Here is a 21,191-nt window from a genome sequence, read left to right as displayed (position 1 = left end):
GTGACAGAGCTGTGTGTGGGGTCAGTACAGGAATAGCAGAGAGAGCTGCAGGGCAGGATGGAGGTGCAGTGACAGAGCTGTGTGTAGGGTCAGTAAAGGAATAGCAGAGAGAGCTGCAGGGCAGGATGGAGGTGCAGTGACAGAGCTGTGTGTGGGGTCAGTACAGGAATAGCAGAGAGAGCTGCAGGGCAGGATGGAGGTGTAGTGACAGAGCTGTGTGTGGGGTCAGTACAGGAATAGCAGAGAGAGCTGCAGGGCAGGATGTGGAGGTGCAGTGACAGAGCTGTGTGTGGGGTCAGTACAGTAATAGCAGAGAGAGCTGCAGGGCAGGATGGAGGTGGAGTGACAGAGCTGTGTGTGGGGTCAGTACAGGAATAGCAGAGAGAGCTGCAGGGCAGGATGGAGTTGTAGTGACAGAGCTGTGTGTGGGGTCAGTACAGGAATAGCAGAGAGAGCTGCAGGGCAGGATGGAGGTGCAGTGACAGAGCTGTGTGTGGGGTCAGTACAGGAATAGCAGAGAGCTGCAGGGCAGGATGGAAGTGCAGTAACAGAGCCGTGTGTGGGGTCAGTACAGGAATAGCAGAGAGAGCTGCAGGGTAGGATGGAGGTGCAGTGACAGAGCTGTGTGTGGGGTCAGTGCAGGAATAGCAGAGAGAGCTGCATGGTAGGATGGAGGTGCAGTGACAGAGCTGTGTGTGGGGTCAGTACAGGAATAGCAGAGAGAGCTGCAGGGCAGGATGGAGTTGTAGTGACAGAGCTGTGTGTGGGGTCAGTACGGGAATAGCAGAGAGAGCTGCAGAGCAGGATGGGGTGCAATGACAGAGCTGTGTGTGGGGTCAGTACAGGAATAGCAGAGAGAGCTGCAGGGCAGGATGGAGGTGCAGTGACAGAGCTGTGTTTGGGGTCAGTACAGGAATAGCAGAGAGAGAGCTGCAGGGCAGGATGGAGGTGCAGTAACAGAGCTGTGTGTGGGGTCAGTACAGTTATAGCAGAGAGAGCTGCAGGGCAGGATGGAGGTGTAGTGACAGAGCTGTGTGTGGGGTCAGTACAGTAATAGCAGAGAGAGCTGCAGGGCAGGATGGAGTTGTAGTGACAGAGCTGTGTGTGGGGTCAGTACGGGAATAGCAGAGAGAGCTGCAGGGCAGGATGGAGGTGTAGTGACAGAGCTGTGTGTGGGGTCAGTACAGGAATAGCAGAGAGAGCTGCAGGGTAGGATGGAGGTGCAGTGACAGAGCTGTGTGTGGGGTCAGTACAGTAATAGCAGAGAGAGCTGCAGGGCAGGATGGAGTTGTAGTGACAGAGCTGTGTGTGGGGTCAGTACGGGAATAGCAGAGAGAGCTGCAGGGCAGGATGGAGGTGTAGTGACAGAGCTGTGTGTGTGGTCAGTACGGGAATAGCAGAGAGAGCTGCAGGGCAGGATGGAGGTGCAGTGACAGAGCTGTGTGTGGGGTCAGTACAGTAATAGCAGAGAGAGCTGCAGGGCAGGATGGAGTTGTAGTGACAGAGCTGTGTGTGGGGTCAGTACGGGAATAGCAGAGAGAGCTGCAGGGCAGGATGGAGGTGTAGTGACAGAGCTGTGTGTGGGGTCAGTACAGGAATAGCAGAGAGAGCTGCAGGGCAGGATGGAGTTGTAGTGACAGAGCTGTGTGTGGGGTCAGTACAGGAATAGCAGAGAGAGCTGAATGGCAGGATGGAGGTGCAGTGACAGAGCTGTGTGTGGGGTCAGTACTGGAATAGCAGAGAGAGCTGCAGGGCAGGATGGAGGTGTAGTGACAGAGCTGTGTGTGGGGTCAGTACAGGAATAGCAGAGAGAGCTGCAGGGCAGGATGGAGGTGCAGTGACAGAGCTGTGTGTGGGGTCAGTACAGGAATATCAGAGAGAGCTGCAGGGCAGGATGGAGGTGCAGTGACAGAGCTGTGTGTGGGGTCAGTACAGGAATAGCAGAGAGAGCTGCAGGGCAGGATGGAGGTGCAGTGACAGAGCTGTGTGTGGGGTCAGTACAGGAATAGTAGAGAGAGCTGCAGGGAAGGATGGAGGTGCAGTGACAGAGCTGTGCGTGGGGTCAGTACAGGAATATCAGAGAGATGCAGGGCAGGATGGAGGTGCAGTGACAGAGCTGTGTGTGGGGTCAGTATAGGAATAGCAGAGAGAGCTGCAGGGCAGGATGGAGGGGCAGTGACAGAGCTGTGTGTGGGGTCAGTATAGGAATAGCAGAGAGAGCTGCAGGGCAGGATGGAGGGGCAGTCACAGAGCTGTGTGTGGGGTCAGTACAGGAATAGCAGAGAGAGCTGCAGGGCAGGATGGAGGTGCAGTGACAGAGCTGTGTGTGGTGTCAGTACAGGAATAGCAGAGAGAGCTGCAGGGCAGGATGGAGGTGTAGTGACAGAGCTATGTGTGGGGTCAGTACAGGAATAGCAGAGAGAGCTGCAGGGCAGGATGGAGGTGCAGTTACAGAGCTGTGTGTGGGGTCAGTACAGGAATAGTAGAGAGAGCTGCAGGGCAGGATGGAGGTGCAGTGACTGCGTAGGAATAGTAGATTAGTAGATAGTGCAGGTATAGTGGATTATTGTCTATAATAAACGAAGTCACCCTTTTGATGCAGTATTAGTTTGTGTAAAAGGATTTTCTCTATTTATGTTGGTTTAATGTCTCCCCTGAGTTAGGACAGGACAGTTAGTGTTTATTCCATTATACGCAGGACAGTATCCTTGGTGGATGGAGTTGATGTTCGTTTTCTAAGCCCAGGTTACGGTGGGGAGAACAGACTCTGACAATCTCAGGATTTCTGCCCTGTTCTCCCCTAGTTATTCCCTCGTTCTCTCCTCGTTCTCGCCATGCAGTTCCAGTCCATGTGAAGTTCAGAATTCCTTTTCACACATGTATCTATATGCACGAGAGCAATGGTCATCATTCCATAGACCGTCGCTATGAAGATGTGCACAGTCTTCTCCACCGCCCAAACCGTGGCCGTAAAAATTGTCAGGTTGGTTAGGCTTCCATTGGCTGCAATATAGAATTGGTTAGTGATACAGAATTCCATTATCATGGGATTTGTTCAACATTGGACAGAGTAATTAACTAAACAAGATCCGGTGAAAATTACCGAATTCCAAGCGCAGTGGCATTTTGCATATTAAACCCTTCCCGACCGCGGATGTACTAGGTACGTCCGACAAAAAACGGTCAGTAACGACCGCGGACGTACCTAGTACGTCCATGGCAAATATGAAGCCCAGGACTTAACTAGAACAGCGATCTGCTGTGATCACGATCGGGGGGGGGGGACTGCCAGAGAGCCCGGCAGTCCTCTTGCAGCAGCTCCGGCCACCCCGGTCCTCCAGAGCCATGTGATCACCATGATCACATGGCCGCAATAGGAGTTTATGGAGCTGCCAGCAGGGGGACTGTCTGAGCTGTCAGGCAGTCCCACAGGCTGCTCAAAAGTAAAAAAAATACAAATAAAATAAATAAATTATATATATATACATGTATAATATAAAATAATGAGAGCATGTTATAATATATTATACATTTATAATGCATATAGATGATTTTATATATATGTGTGTGTATATATCTGAAAGTACACTTATAATGAAATCATATATATGCATTATATTTAATGTATTATATAATGATTTAATTATAATATACATATATAGGAAATTACAGTGTGTTTGTGCATATATTTATTTACACACACACACATATTATATATATTTACATATGAACTCTTAGAGACCATAAGCTATTCATCGTATTAACCTATAGTGATTATGGTTAGCTATTCATTGTATGGCACTCTGACCATTTCTGCCGACCTCCATCTCAACATATAGACTTGCTTGTACATTTGTTAATCAGTTCTTTATGGAATTACATACAGATATGCATACATCTATACAGCTTTGACTTATATGGATGTATTAGTGCTGTTAAACTGCATAGGTATATGGTTATCCACAAGAAGCAAGGTTAGCAGCAGTTATTGTATTGAGTAATTCATGTATTTATTTATTGTTTTAGGATGTTTATTCTGCGTTATGCTATCCCCTTCAGATCCGATCGCATACACGATCGGCTGGTCGCCATGACAACATGTGTTGTACACGCCCCCTTGCGTTCCAGCCGATCTCCTCGGCAACCGCTGGAACGCAAGGGTCACACCGCAGCAGATACCTCGTGTCACGTATTCATCCGCTTATAAAAATGTGGTTAATGGCATTTACTGTCCACACAGGAAAAGCTGTGCCGAGCAGCAACCTAATCCACAGAAGGGTTAATGCTGAGCAGCAATTATGCAAATGGGAACCTGGTAACTGCCTATGGGGTCAAAGGCCGGTTACAGCCTATCAGAGCTAGAGGAGGGGTATTTAGGCCCAGTTCTCATCCTGCTCAGTGCCCTGTCGTGGTTTCCCTTGTGGTTGTCCGAGAGCGCGTTATTTATTCTGGTAATTCTGGTTATCTGACTTTGGCATTGTTTTTGTCTTCCCTGTTTTCTGGGTCCCTGACTCCTGGCTTTTCCTTATCGTTGTGTCTCTTTCTGTGTCCCTTGACCTCGGCTATTCCTGACTATTCTTTGGTACGTTAGTCCGCCCATTCTAAGGTCCGGTATACGTTACCTATCAGTCCTCTGTGTTACACAATTCTACGTGCTGGATCATACTGTAATCCTGATACCTCAGCTCAGGGCCGGACTGGGAAAAAAATTAGGCCCAGGCATTTTTCAATCAGAGCGGCCCCCTAAGAAGGGGGCGGGGGGCCAGAGAGGGTGTGTTTTGTCATCACTAATTACAATCACGCCCCCTCTCAAAGTAAGCATGTTAGTTCAATGCGCAGAGCCCCGCTGAAGAGCTCTGGCATTAGAAAAAGGCCCTGAATTTGTTCTGTGCAGCGCAAGCAAATTTAATAACATGCTTGCGCTGTGTTTGCTTTTACATTGTCTCTGGTGTCTCCACAAGTGGGATACCAGAGGACAAAAGGGCCAGGAAAGTGTATGGTGCATGTGTTTGGAGCCTGCTTGTGGGATTGCGTGTGTGTAGAGTGTGGTGTGGTATTGTGTAAATAGGTCAATTTCATTTGTGTTTGTGGTGTAATATGTGTGGCTAGGGGCTGTAGAGAGTGTGTACATACGGGCTGTAGTGTGTGTGTGTGTATAGGTGACGTAGTGTGTAGGGGTTGTAGAGAGGGTGTGTTTAGAGAATGTTGTATGTGTTTGCTGACAAGGAATGCAGTGTGTGTGTAGGTGGTGCAGTGTGTGTGTGTGTGTGTGTGTGTAGGTGATGCAGTGTGTGTGTGTGTAGGAGATCGAGTGTGTAAAGGACCCAGGCTGTGTATAGGAGATTGTGTGTGTGTGTGTGTGTGTGTGTGTGTGTGTGTGTGTGTAGAGGATTAAGAGTGCATATAGGGTAAGGGATCTAGCGTGTATCTGGAGCGTAATGTGTGTAGTGGTGCAGTGTGAGGGGTGCTGTAGTGTGTGTGTGTATGTATGTATATATATATATATATATAGACATATTGTATGTGTGAGGGGCAGAGTGTGTGTGTGTATGTAAGAGGGGTGCTGTGTGTGAGGGTGTTTTTATCTGCCGTCACATTCTAGGTTTCTAATTTTCTTTGTCTGTTAACTCACTGAGGGTTATTTTATATATATATATATATATATATATATATATATATATATATATATATATATGTGTGGGATTGTGCTGTGTGTGTGTGTCTGGGTGCTGTGTGTGTTTGGGTGCTGTGTGTGTCTGAGGGTGCTGTGTGTGTCTGGGTGATGTGTGTGCTTGGGGGTGCTGTGTGTGCTTGGGGGTGCTGAGTGTGTCTGAGGGTGCTGTGTGTGTCTGAGGGTGCTGTGTGTGTCGGTGCTGTGTGTGTCTGGGTGCTGTGTGTTTGGGGTTGCTGTGTGTGTCTGGGCGCTGTGTGTGTCTGGGTGCTGTGTGTGTCTGGGTGCTGTGTGTGTCTGGGTGCTGTGTGTGTGGGGGTGCTGTGTGTGTTTGGGGGTGCTGTGTGTGTCTGGGGGTGCTGTGTGTGTCTGGGTGCTGTGGGGGTGGGGGTGCTGTGTGTGTTTGGGGGTGCTGTGTGTGTGTTTGGGGGTGCTGTGTGTGTGTGTCTGGGTGCTGTGTGTGTCTGAGGGTGCTGTGTGTGTCTGAGGGTGCTGTGTGTGTTTGGGGGTGCTGTGTGTGTTTGGGGGTGCTGTGTGTGTTTGGGGGTGCGGTGTGTGTCTGGGTGCTGTGTGTCTGGGTGCTGTGTGTGTTTGGGGGTGCTGTGTGTGTCCGGGTGCTGTGTGTGTCCGGGTGCTGTGTGTGTCTGGGGGTGCTGTGTGTGTCTGGGGGTGCTGTGTGTGTCTGGGGGTGCTGTGTGTGTTTGGGGGTGCTGTGTGTGTGTGTGAGGGTGCTGTGAGTATGAGGGTGCTGTGTGTGTGAGGGTGCTGTGTGTGTCTGAGGGTGATGTGTGTGTTTGGGGGTGCTGTGTGTGTTTGGGGGTGCTGTGTGTGTCTGGGTGCTGTGTGTCTGGGTGCTGTGTGTCGTGTGTGTTTGGGGGTGCTGTGTGTGTTTGGGGGTGCTGTGTGTGTTTGGGGGTGCTGTGTGTGTCTGGGGGTGCTGTGTGTGTCTGGGTGCTGTGTGTGTCTGGGTGCTGTGTGTGTTTGGGGGTGCTGTGTGTGTTTGGGGGTGCTGTGTGTGTTTGGGGGTGCTGTGTGTGTTTGGGGGTGCTGTGTGTGTTTGGGGGTGCTGTGTGTCTGGGGGTGCTGTGTGTGTCTGGGGGTGCTGTGTGTGTCTGGGTGCTGTGTGTGTCTGGGTGCTGTGTGTTTGAGGGTGCTGTGTGTTTGGGGGTGCTGTGTGTGTCTGGGTGCTGTGTGTTTGGGGGTGCTGTGTGTGTCTGAGGGTGCTGTGTGTGTGAGTGTGAATGTATATTTTATTTAAATATATTTTTATTAATTAAGAAAAAAATATATATATATATATATATATATATATCCCCCCTCTTACCTTTAGCCTAGGAGGAGGGGGGGATCCATTCTGCCTGGGGGGAGAGGGGGGTTCCGTTCTGCCTGGGGGGATCCGTGTTGCCTGGGGGGAGGGGTTTTCCGTTCTGCCATCCTTCCCTGGTGGTCCAGTGGTGAGAGTGAACTCTAGCCCCTGCAGGCTAGAGTTCACTCTCGCGAGATCTGAGCGTTGCCGTGGTAACCGCGGTAACGCTCAGACCTCGCGAGAGGACCCGGCGGAGCTGCTGGCTAGAGCTCCGCCGGTCCGTCCTCTCTCCTGCCTCCCTCCCTCTCCTGCCGGCAGCCGCCTAGAAGTGCCTGTGGGCTGGTAAAGGAGATCTTTGATCTCCCCACCGGCCCATGGAGACACACAGCAGGGCTGGCGCTCGGCTAGCGCTGGCCCTGCAGGGGAGATCCTGTGATCTCCCCTGCCGGCCTCGGCCCCACGGCCATCGCGGCCCACCGGGCATTTGCCCGGTATGCCCGATGGCCAGTCCGGGCCTGCCTCAGCTGCTGCATACACTGAGCAGGGTCAAATTTACCCGCGGTTTCTGGCGTCCGGGAGGTGATCTAACACAGAAGCATGGGTAAGCTGTATACAATGTACTTTATTTCACTTACTATGTTATTTATTTTGTGACAATTGTATTGCACATGTATCCTGACGAAAGTCCTGATATAGGACTGAATCGTTGATCACTCGTGGCAGTTGCTGAATAAAGTTAAGTTAATTTTTTTTCATCCTATAAATGAAGTCCTTGGAGTGCTTTTCCTATCCTATTTCTATCAATTTTTGCTGACAAGCACTGGGCTATACCTACATTTTTACTAGAGTGCAAGCATTGGACAATGTTATTTATATATATATATATATATACAGACAGACACAAACACACACGTATTCTATATACCGTATATATATATATATATATATATATATATATATATATATATATATATATATATATATATAAATACGTGTATGTGTATATATGTATGTGTGCACCCCATTTAAGCATGTTCAGGTGAGTGCAACCACCCCCCCATGTTCCATATATATATATATTTGGGAGTCTAGCCAACTCCTTGGTTTTGCACCCCTCCCTGTCACAGGTGCCTCATCTTAGGTCCCTATTTAGCCTTGTACTGCAGAGAGCCTCAGATGGAATTTTTTTCCCAAGTAAGTGGGTTAATCTCATAAGAGCAGACATTAGACTGTGAGAGTAGGACCTGCCAAAGATGGGGTACATTGACGTTGTGGCAGGCTTATGCAATGTATGATCATATAATGTAACTAAATCCCCATTATTTTTTGCCTAGATAAGGTGTTTTTAAAAAAACCTTTTAAAAACTAATAAAATCTGTCAACATTGAAGTTGCTGTTTAGTAGATAGGAGAGTGCGCTGGATATTGTGTATTGTATAATATGGCCCCCAGCAGCACCCCATTTAAGCATGTTCAGGTGAGTGCAACCACCCCCCCATGTTCCATATATATATATATTTGGGAGTCTAGCCAACTCCTTGGTTTTGCACCCCTCCCTGTCACAGGTGCCTCATCTTAGGTCCCTATTTAGCCTTGTACTGCAGAGAGCCTCAGATGGAATTTTTTTCCCAAGTAAGTGGGTTAATCTCATAAGAGCAGACATTAGACTGTGAGAGTAGGACCTGCCAAAGATGGGGTACATTGACGTTGTGGCAGGCTTATGCAATGTATGATCATATAATGTAACTAAATCCCCATTATTTTTTGCCTAGATAAGGTGTTTTTAAAAAAACCTTTTAAAAACTAATAAAATCTGTCAACATTGAAGTTGCTGTTTAGTAGATAGGAGAGTGCGCTGGATATTGTGTATTGTATATATATATATATATATACACACACAGACACAAACACACACACACACATATATTATATCTATATATTTTAGTCTGAACTTAATTCGTATATGAAAATAGAGAAGAAAGGGAAAGTTGGGTAGGCCTGTAATAAAGAGGGCCCTCAAGAGGTAATGTAATGATGATAGTAAGTTTATTAGAGGGGGCGGTGGGAGGGGTCACTCTAACAGGAACCAGCATAGGTAAGCAGGGGGGTAGAGCTTTTATAGGGAAAACTCCTCCCACAAATTCAGGCCTATGACCTTTTTACTTGTAGTCGGAACTTAATTCGTATATGAAAATAGAGAAGAAAGTGAAAGTGGTGTGCCGAAACCAACGTACGGGTAGGCCTGTAATAAAGAGGGCAAAAGATATTGCAGAAAACACACTTTATTCATAATTTACAATGCAAGACATTTGAAGGCTTTCCTGATTTCTTTCTCAGGATGTGGAATAAGTGGTGTAAACAGAGGATTTCTATCTGCTTAGTCTTTTGATGATATGGACTGGTGTGTCCGTGCTAGAGGCTGAGGAGGCTGCCCCAATTCTAAAGGAATGACTGGAAAACGCGGCCGGGTTATGTCCCAGTCTTAGCAGTAGTGTTCTAACGTGGGTTATGAATTGAATTGAAGTGGTAAGTGGGTGTCCGTTAAGAAGTAGTAGGGGAGAGTTAGAAGGGAGACTGAAGTTTGTGGATAGAAATAAGTCGAGTATTTTAATACCAGAGGTTCTCTGTAGGAAACAGAGGGATTGTAGTTGGGTAGTTTGTGTGATTGGTTTTAGATGAGTGTAGAGACATCACGTAATGGTCAACCTGTTTGGTAATGTCCGATAGTTTTAAATAGGATCTGATATCTGTTTGACGTATCACAGTAAATTCTCGGGGTCTGAGGAAGCCGTAGAAAGCGAGGTAAATAGCTACTTTGATGACGGAGTTAGCCTGGGTATTGAAGGGATTTGTGTCCAATAAGTCTGACATGTTCCTGAATGTGGTACCGTCTATGGGTAATCTATTGGTAGTTGGAGGTCGGTCTATTTTGTTGATGCCTTTGAGAATAGATTTGATGGGGTACGTGGAAAGAAAAGGTGGGTGATTGGGAAAGGTAGTGAGGATGTGGTGCTGTAAACCTGTAAGATATAATTTAATAGTGTTATGTACTAGTTTAAGTGGCAAAAGGAGGCAAAAGCCACCATGGTCTCGATAGAATAATTCTCTGAAACGTGAATTCCCCACAAAATTTGTGAAACACAGTCAAAGTCCTGTCGTAGGCTTTTTTGGTGTTGGTGGACAGAGCGTTACGTGAGAGTGACCGTGCGTGGGTCAACAATCATGTCAATCCATTGTTAACTCTGGTAATATCGGTATTCTGGATGGGAGTTGGTTGGTGACGGGATGAACCTTGCAGAACGCCTGCCATATGTTTGCATGCTATAAAAACTGTAGTATGGTGACCATCTACAGTCAATACCGTTCAAACCGCGTAATATTTGAGGAGGAAGCGTGCCTTATTAAGGATAATAAAAATGCTAACCCTGAAAAACGCTTGACTGCCTTACCGGTCCACAGATGCCCCTCCCCAAGTATGGTCACCTGCTACACTAGGATAGACCTCGAAAGGCAGAAGTTTCCCTGAAGGCCGGTAAGGCAGGCACTACCTTGCCACATGTCCTTGAACCAGTGCTTACCAATTGTAGTCAAGCATGAGTAACCTGCTGCGTGGTCTCAATAACAGGAGAGTGCTTGGTCAGTGGGGGAATGAACATAGTTATGCTGTTCCACTCTGTAGGGAGGAGCTTCCTCATGATAAAGTCGGTTATGCTGGTGTGATGAGGACTATGTTGCCATCGTTCGGCCTGCCGGGTAGGAGTGAATGTAGCTAGGAAATGTTGAACCTCCTTTGTGAAATGATACGGATTGCAAACTTAGGTATACCAGCAGAGATTGGGGGTCCCTACGAGTACCTTTGGAGGAACTGGTCGAGTTTTGCCAGATGCGTACCAATCTACACAACCGGGAGGCATGCCTGACTGGACAATGGGTCGTGTGAGATACCCGGGAATACCAAATGTCTTGTGGCCTGTTGTATGACAAGGAATATAAAGTCAGTGCCGTTAAGGATATTACTTGGAGTGAGGGGTCCTGCCTAGATCGGTAAATTTGACCGATTGTTTAAGGTGGCTGGGTATCTTGCCGTATTAAGAAGCAGTAAGTGCAGGGTTTCTGCAAATGTAACAATTCTGGAGAATGAGGAGCTGACAAATCGATAATCAAAAGTATTTATTAGATGTGTTGCTGGAAACCCTACACGTAGGGTTAGAGTGCCATGTGGAAACAGGACGTTGCAGAAAGGACCGAGAATAAAGTCTGAATTGGTCTCTCTCTGTAGCAACTTGACAATGGCAGATGAATAGTTTGCAGAGAGAACGTTTAGGATATTCCAATGCCTGTTGGAGAGTGCTACTAACCCCGTGTGAAAACCCACAGTCAAACCAAAAATTTAATATTGCACCAGGTGAGGGGAGGGGTGGGTGTGTAAAAGCAAACTAAGGTGTCAGTGTTTCCTTCTGTCAGTCATTTCCTAAGGAAAAGCTTGGAAGGGCACATGGCTTTTGTATGTGCCCTGAAACAGATGGAGCAAATATGCAACAGCCTGCAGGCATTGTAGTTACATGCTCCAGCATTAAAGTTGTTGCATATTTGTGCCTTACCCAGGAATACTACTGGTCTGCCCAGCTTGTCTCTTTGTCCCCTATCCTGACTGACGGAGGGGTTGTAGGATGGGTAGGAAGTGGAGGGATGGGATGTAGATTGTTCTGCTTTGCAGGGACACAAATTGGAGGAGTGTGAGGTAGAGGAGCAAACTGCACAAGATGGGGGTCTCAAGCCGGCGAAATGCCTGCAGAACAGCTCTGTGTCCAACTGACTCCAATCGATGCGGGTGTTGGACTGGGCCAGAGCCGCTGCTGCCTTAGATGAAATTGACCTGTGAAAGTCATAGAAGGTGAGACCCCCATACTTGAGCCCTAAGTCCACCACCTTGTGTAGGTAGAGGTCAAATTCTTCTCGCCTCTGAGGGTAGACAGAGCAGATGACATCCCTGTATAGTCCGAAGCCGAGAACGAATTCAGGGATGGAGAGCTTTTTATTGAGACGTGGGTCCCTAGTTTTGAGGATCACCGACATGTCTCCAAAACTAAAAGCTCTATTCTCTAGAATATCCTGAGAAGCTATGAGGAGAGAAATTAGGCTAACATCCTTGCCATCCAGAATGTCTTTCCTAATGGAAGCTGGAACGGAATTAACAGGGTTGACACTGTAAGAAGTGGAGGGAGTGACAGTAATTTCCCTACTTTGCGTGTTTGGAGGTGCAGGTGCTGGGCTTGGAGTGAGAGGTGCGCTGGTAACTGTAGGGATTATGGTGGACAAGATGGATGGCAAAGTTTCTTGAAATTGTCGAGAATAGCTGACATTAGGCTCCTGAGAACTTGTGCCGGGCCTGGGATCGTTAATAACTTAAAGAGTTCTGCTTTCCTTGCTGTGGCTGGGAAAGGAACGTTTGCTGCCAATTAGTGCCTTTTAATACAGCTGCTGGGTTTTACTTATTCTATGTGCCTTTTAATTACATTATTATATGCCTCTGTTTGGTTTTAGGTATTCACTAACTTTATTATCCTATTGTCTCTGTACTTGGTAATAGGCTATTCGCTGCTCTGTTCCTCTAGCTCAGCCTTTCGACCTGTTTTATTATAAGTCCCTAAGTTTCCATTCTTGCTTTTGGGACCATTCAGGTTTTTTTCCTCTGCGTTTAATCCCTGCGAATACGCAGGTGCTAGTCCAATGGCCGCACCATGCCATTAACGCGCATGCGCGGAAATCTGATTCGCTCGTGCGTATTCTAAAACATAAGTCCAGTTGCAGTGGTTGCAGGGTCATATTGGCTTCCCCTTTTCAGCACAATGTTTTCTTATAGGCTTTTTCCTATATTAAGTAATTCGATTTGTGTGCAGTTTTCATCTTAATTTGAATTCTCCTTTTTGGTTTTGGTAAGTTTTTCTTGATTGAAGCTATATTTCTTATGTTTCTGTATCTATCAATCTCTACTTGTTTAGCAGAGATTTTCTTTGTTAAGGATAAAAAGGAATCTTATGCAGTTATGGACAGTGGCGTACACACAACCCATGGGGCCCCGGTGCGAAAACTGATCCGTGGGCCCCCCCCGCGCGCGCGCGCTTACTCTGTGCGGGCTGGGGCCGCAACACATGGCGGCGGGCACCTGGTCGCAGGGCTGCGACCCGTGCGACCGCGGTAGGTATGCCAGTGCATGCATAAACACATACACTTAAAGGACCACTACAGACACCCAGATCACATCAGCTCAATGAAGTGGTCTGGGTGCCAGGTCTCTCTAGTTTTAACCCTGCAGCTGAAAACATAGCAGTTTCAGAGAAACTGCTATGTTTCACTGAGGGTTAATCCAGTCTCTAGTGGCTGTCTCATTGACAGCCGCTAGAGGATTTTCTGCGTTTCTCACTGTGAAAATCACAGTAAGAAGACGCTGAACGTCCATAGGAAAGCATTGAGTAATGCTTTCCTATGGGCGGTTTGAATGCGCGCGTGGCTCTTGCCACACATGCGCATTCGGAGCTGAGAGGCGGATCGGGGCGGAGAGATCCCCAGCGCCAAGGGAGTCCGGCGCTGGAGAAAGGTAAGTGTTTAAGACACACACGCACACATTAACTGACAGACACACACTCAGTGACAAACATACATACACACTCACTAACAGACACACACTCTAACACTAACACGCACACTCCAACACACACACTAACACACACACACTCTAATACTAACACACACACACTCTAACACTTACACACACACACACACACTAACACGAACACACACACACACTCACTAACATACACTCACTCACACACACACACACACTCACTAACATACACTCACACACACACTCACTAACATACACTCACACACACACACACTAACACACACTCACTAACACACACTCACTAACACACACTCACTAACATACACTCACACTAACATACACTCTCACACACACACACTAACATACACTCACACACTAACTAACATACACTAACACACTCACACACACTAACACTCACACACACTAACACACACTCACACTAACACACACTCACACTAACATACACTCACACTAACATACACTCACACTAACATACACTCACACTAACATACACTCACACTAACATACACTCACACTAACATACACTCTCACACTAACACACACTCACACTAACACACACACACACACTAACACACACTCACACACACACACAAACGAACATACACTCACACACTAACACACACTCACTAACATACACTCACACACTCACACAAACACACACTCACTAACACACACTCACTAACACACACTCACTGACATACACTCACTGACATACACTCACTAACATACACTCACTAACATACACTCACTAACATACACACTCACACTAACATACACTCACACTAACATACACTCACACTAACATACACTCACTAACATACACACTCACTAACATACACTCTCACACACACACACGTTTTTGTTTTTTTCTATTTAATCCCCCCAGCCTCCTTACCTGTGGGAGAGCTGAGGGGATTCCCTGGGGTCCAGTGGTGTCACCCAGCGGGCAGTCAGGCTGGCGGGCGCGCGAGGGAGCACTCTCCCCTGAGTGCTCCCTCTTCAGCTCCCTCGCGCGCCGCGTACTGATGCCGGAGCCAGAAGATGACGTCATCTTCCGGCTCCGGTTTCAGTGCGGTGCGAGAGGGAGCTGAAGAGGGAGCACTCAGGGGAGAGTGCTCCCTGGCGCGCCCGCCAGCCTGACTGCCCGCCGGGTGTAAGCAGGGCCAGCCTCGGGGGGCCCGGAGGTGGCCGGCTCCTGGGCCCCCCAGGAGAAGAGGCTGGCCCAGTGAGTACATACCTGGGTCGCAGGGCGGCCGCGACCCCTGCGACCCCGGTATGTACGCCACTGGTTATGGATTCAGATCCCTCTGCTGCCGGAAAAAAGTTCACACTCTAAGAGACATAGGTAAGCCATTCTATTTTTTCTGTCATTGCTAAACAAAAGAGTGCCTATCAATAATTGGAATTCCCTATGATGATAGCTCCACGGGAAGACAATACAGGGAGTGCAGAATTATTAGGCAAATTAGTATTTTGACCACATCATCCTCTTTATGCATGTTGTCTTTCCCCAAGCTGTATAGGCTCGAAAGCCTACTACCAATTAAGCATATTAGGTGATGTGCATCTCTGTAATGAGAAGGGGTGTGGTCTAATGACATCAACACCCTATATCAGGTGTGCATAATTATTAGGCAACTTCCTTTCCTTTGGCAAAATGGGTCAAAAGAAGGACTTGACAGGCTCAGAAAAGTCAAAAATAGTGAGATATCTTGCAGAGGGATGCAGCACTCTTAAAATTGCAAAGCTTCTGAAGCGTGATCATCGAACAATCAAGCGTTTCATTCAAAATAGTCAATAGGGTCGCAAGAAGCGTGTGGAGAAACCAAGGCGCAAAATAACTGCCCATGAACTGAGAAAAGTCAAGCGTGCAGCTGCCAAGATGCCACTTGCCACCAGTTTGGCCCTATTTCAGAGCTGCAACATCACTGGAGTGCCCAAAAGCACAAGGTGTGCAATACTCAGAGACATGGCCAAGGTAAGAAAGGCTGAAAGACGACCACCACTGAACAAGACACACAAGCTGAAACGTCAAGACTGGGCCAAGAAATATCTCAAGACTGATTTTTCTAAGGTTTTATGGACTGATGAAATGAGAGTGAGTCTTGATGGGCCAGATGGATGGATTGGTAAAGGGCAGAGAGCTCCAGTCCGACTCAGATGCCAGCAAGGTGGAGGTGGAGTACTGGTTTGGGCTGGTATCATCAAAGATGAGCTTGTGGGGCCTTTTCGAGTTGAGGATGGAGTCAAGCTCAACTCCCAGTCCTACTGCCAGTTTCTGGAAGACACTTTCTTCAAGCAGTGGTACAGGAAGAAGTCTGCATCCTTCAGGAAACATGATTTTCATGCAGGACAATGCTCCATCACACGCGTCCAAGTACTCCACAGCGTGGCTGGCAAGAAAGGGTATAAAAGAAGAAAATCTAATGACATGGCCTCCTTGTTCACCTGATCTGAACCCCATTGAGAACCTGTGGTCCATCATCAAATGTGAGATTTACAAGGAGGGAAAACAGTACACCTCTCTGAACAGTGTCTGGGAGGCTGTGGTTGCTGCTGCACGCAATGTTGATGGTGAACAGATCAAAACACTGACAGAATCCATGGATGGCAGGCTTTTGAGTGTCCTTGCAAAGAAAGGTGGCTATATTAGTCACTGATTTGTTTTTGTTTTGTTTTTGAATGTCAGAAATGTATATTTGTGAATGTTGAGATGTTATATTGGTTTCACTGGTAAAAATAAATAATTGAAATGGGTATATATTTGTTTTTTGTTAAGTTGCCTAATAATTATGCACAGTAATAGTCACCTGCACACACAGATATCCCCCTAAAATAGCTAAAACTAAAAACAAACTAAAAACTACTTCCAAAAATATTCAGCTTTGATATTAATTAGTTTTTTTGGGTTCGTTGAGAACATGGTTGTTGTTCAATAATAAAATTAATCCTCAAAAATACAACTTGCCTAATAATTCTGCACTCCCTGTAATCCGGATCAAGGGAAGTCACACTAAAGAATTGTTTATGAGGCATATGATAAGTGAGCCTTTTAAAAGTAAAGTCTCTGCACAGACTGTCTGAAAGTGGCGACAGGCCCATCTACCCATGCCCCGTGTATTACACAATATTAACAGGAGGTATCTCAAGACGTCATAGAAGCTGTTAAAGCTTAGATCCTCTGGACAATTCCCAGAATGAATACTCTTAGGAATATCTGGAGATGGATCCATTCAAAGATATGGAATCATCGGATGAGGATATTCAGCCTATTTCAGTAGTTCCAGAATCCGCTCATTTGATTTCCAGAGTCCTTTTACCTCTAGCCTTTCTTTTTGGATGTCAGAGGGTGTAGAGTATCTTTTCCAGTTCCCGGTCCCCTTAAGATCCTTAATGGAGGAATGGTTCTACACTGAGAGAGGTTTTCAACACAAGAGAGTATCTCAGTCTTCATCCATTGGAATTTCAGTCACTAGTACCTGGGACCACACGCCATCATGGGTAGGGGCCGGGGGGAGGACAATAGGTTCCCCCCCCCCTTATTCTAACTTAGGGCCCCCACCCACCACTCATGGGTGGGGACCGGGGTGGAGGACAATAGGTACACCCCCTTATTCTATCTTAGGGCCCCCATCCGCCGCTCATGGGTAGGGGCCGGAGGGGGAGGATAATAGGTCCCCCCACTTATTCTTCTTTAGGTCCCCCACCCGCTGCTCAGTGGTGGGGGCCAGAGGGAAGGACAATAGGTCCCCCCCTAATTCTTCTTTAGGGCCCCCACCCGCCGTTCAGGGGAGGGGGCCGGGGGGGATATATATATATATATATTTATTGTATAATATGGCCCCCAGCAGCACCCCATTTAAGCATGTTCAGGTGAGTGCAACCATCCCCCATGTTTCATATATATATATATATATATATATATATATATATATTTGGGAGTCTAGCCAACTCCTTGGTTTTGCACCCCTCCCTGTTACAGGTGCCTCATCTCAGGTCCCTATTTAGCCTTGTACTGCAGAGAGCCTCAGATGGAATTTTTCCCCAAGTAAGTGGGTTAATCTCATAAGAGCAGACATTAGACTGTGAGAGTAGGACCTGCCAAAGATGGGGTACATTGACGTTGTGGCAGGCTTATGCAATGTATGATCATATAATGTAACTAAATCCACATTATTATTTTTTTGCCTAGATTAGGTGTTTTTAAAAAAACTTTTAAAAACTAATAAAATCTGTCAACATTGAAGTTTCTGTTTAGTAGATAGGAGAGTGCGCTGGATCTTGTGTATTGTTGATTGTATAATATGGCCCCCAGCAGCACCCCATTTAAGCATGTTCAGGTGAGTGCAACCACCCCCCATGTTTCATATATATATATTTATTTTTGCAGCCACAGGCTGCTCACTGTTTACTAGACATGCCCCTACTCGCGGTATAGTGAGTAGGGGAATCATTTACTAATACTAAGTAATCGTTAATTAGTATTAGTAAATTTGGCTGAAAGACCAATTTAGGTCTTTCAGCCTTTTAGTAGATAGCTCCCTAATACCGTGGGAATTAGGGAGTTATCTACTTATTCATTCCTGTCATTACACTGACTGGCCAAGTAACTTACATTTTATTTGAATGTGTGTTACTTGATTGTTGTAAGTGTTGCAAATGCTTACAGCTGAATCCTGACTATGTTTGTACACAGTGTATACAATGTAACATTCTTCATTCTTCCACTGGCTAAGTATATTAGTACTTAGGCAATACTGTGCTTCGGAACTTCGGCTATTCGGACATTTGGAAGTACCCGAATTTCCCGAAATTCTTCCGAATTCGGACCGAAACGAATTGCGCATGTCTAATCATTTCTAATTTACAGGATTCTTGAACATTCTTTTTTATAAAGGTAGTATTCCTAGTACATTGGATGCTGTCTATAGATTTGCAGGATGCTTATTGCCATGTATCCTTTGCCTCACATCACTTTTATTTTTACATCTTCATGGTGAAAGATGAATGTCTGCTGTAGTCACCTTGCTCCCTCTAAGTTCAGGGTATTGCTGGGAATACAATTCAGCATGGATCCAAGCATATTACCCCAACAGAGAGTTTTGATCCAGGTCCTCCACCATAGATCTGATAAGATGTCACAAGGGCGGATGTTAACTTTCCTATGGAAATCCTTTGGAAAGTGATATCTACGAATACCATCCACTGGGGTTGAGGAACTTTTCTCCAAATTCAAATATGTTCAGGAAAGGGACACCCTTAACATCCAAAATTTCTCTTCTGCATAGGTTGCAAGAGCCAATATCAATCATCCTGACAGTACCATATTGGTACCCAGTCCATGGTTTCCACTTCTACTTATCTTCTTCAGTCCTTCCATGGGATCTCCCAAAATAGTTCTTCCCTCTTCCATCAGGTCCAGTGCTACTTTCCTCCTTCAGAAGGTTTCAATATTGTAGAAGGGCTTAAATATAAGAGTTTTTGAACTACAGTAATTAATACTCTTCTGAGGGCCATGGGAAAACGTATATCCTTGGCTACCTTACAGAGTTGAGATGCCTTTTTTCCTGGTCTATTTCTAATTAGGTTTTCATTCAAATTCATTCTCTCAAGAAGGTTCTAAGTTCTTCAATCCAGGACTTATATACTAGTCACATGTGATGTAAACACATTGTATACGTGCATCAGTCATGAAAAAGGAAGCAAAGCCTGTAAAGATATCCTGGAAAGAGAAGAAAAACTACCAGGACTACAAATTGATTTCGTGATCGAAGGTATTTTATTGATCCTAAATAACAATGTTTTTACGTTTGAAAACCAGAATTTTATTCAAAAGATCGGTATGGCCATGGGAACGAGGTTTGCACCCAGCTATGCCAATCTCTTTATGTCCAGTTGGGAGGACAAATATGTATGGGATGGGCATGGCTGGAGTGCAAACCTCGTCACATATAGGCGTTTTATAGACGATATTTTTTTTTATCTGGAAGGGACCCGAGGAAGATCTTAAGAATTTTTTGGAATTTTTAAATTCGAATGATTGGGGGATCACATTGAAGGCCGAGTTCAGCAATACAAAAGTGGAATTCTTAGATCTAGAAATCTTCATAAATGAAGGGCATTTGAACACCAAGAACTTTTTTACGAAGATAGACGTCAACAATTAAATCCTAAAGACCAGTTGCCACCATCATCCGTGGTTGGCAAATATCCCAAAAAATCCATTTACAAGAGTAAAAAGAAACTGTTTGCAAGTTGACGATTTTATCCAACAAGCCGACTTCTATAAAAACAAAGAAGGCTGAATACAGGAAGATATGGAGACCCCGATTATTTTTAACTACAATAACCAAGCACAAGAAATTAAGAAACTTGTGAATAAATGGTGGCCAGTTTTAAGACGGGATGAAGTAGTCTACAACATACTACCAGACAAACCAAAAATAGTCTTCAGAGGGGCATCAAACCTGAAATCTATGTTAGCCCGGAGTCAATTACCAGAGAAGAGAATAAGATCGATAGAGCAGTGTTTCCCAACCCAGTCCTCAAGGCACACCTACCAGACCAGGATTTAGGGATTACATAGCAGTGGCTAAGGTGTTTTTAGAAAAAAAAAGAAAAAAAACCTTAGACACAACTGGGTCACCCCTAAATCCTGGACTGGTAGGTGTGCCTTGAGGACTGGGTTGGGAAACACTGCGATAGAGAATCCCTTTAACTTACAAAATGGCTTCTACAAATGTGGAACATGCAACGCTTGTCGAGTGAGTGCTAAAACTAATAGAAAAGGTATAGATTTCAAATCATACCACACAAGAGAAGAGTTCAAAATAAAAAATATTATCACTTGTAACACCAAAGGGGTAATATATGTAATATATTTTACATGTGGATTGCAATATATTGGACGAACTGAGAGACCGTTAAAGAAAAGTTTATACAAACATTTATATAATATAAGGAGGGGATTTGAAGGACACAGCGTCTCAACACACTTTAAGTTGACACATGGAATGGATCCAAGTCAGCTGTACTTCTGTGGAATTGAACAAGAGAAAAAGGATGTAAGAGGAGGAGACTATACAATAAAACTGGCAATTTGGGAGATGCAATGGATATTTAAACTGGGGGCTTTAAAGCCCAATGGTTTAAATATCGATTTGAACTTACACATTTTCTGGAGTAGATCCACACGCAATACAAAAATCGGGACCCTTTAAGATATTCAATTCAATTTGAATTTTTATATTTTATACCTCCAAATTTTAGAAAGAAAAGGAAAATAATTTTGAATAGGAACGCACAAAAGTATAGGTGTGTGACCTGTGAGTGATAGAATTGAATATACATCACTTTTCCAAGAAAGCGCATAGAGAAAAAAATCACGTGATTTTAAAAAATGTGCAGTAACTATTTTTAGGAAATGTTTTATAGTATCCTTTTTAGAACATTTATTTTTACATTAAGGGAATTACCATCTTGGAAAGCATACCCAATTAAAATTAGAAATCATACTTTAAATGGTATAGTTTTATAAGCACCATCGACATGTTATTGTTTATATATATA

General features: G+C 45.4%; 1 protein-coding gene across 1 annotated transcript in view; it reads right to left on the bottom strand.

Annotated features, from left to right (window-relative positions):
• Positions 1-2,804: 2,804 nt before the first annotated feature.
• The window catches only part of LOC134601574 (asialoglycoprotein receptor 1-like), a 70,266-nt gene continuing 51,879 nt past the window's right edge, over positions 2,805-21,191 (bottom strand). The window contains exon 9 of the mRNA XM_063446097.1: positions 2,805-3,003. Within this exon, the coding sequence (XP_063302167.1) occupies positions 2,859-3,003 (145 nt within the window). The 3' untranslated portion in view covers positions 2,805-2,858. The remainder of the gene's footprint in view (positions 3,004-21,191) is intronic.

Source organism: Pelobates fuscus, chromosome 3, assembly GCF_036172605.1.
Source record: "Pelobates fuscus isolate aPelFus1 chromosome 3, aPelFus1.pri, whole genome shotgun sequence".
NCBI classification, from domain to species: Eukaryota; Metazoa; Chordata; class Amphibia; order Anura; family Pelobatidae; genus Pelobates; species Pelobates fuscus.
Note: the sequence above shows the minus strand (reverse complement) of the source record. Positions and strands in the feature narration are given on the sequence as shown.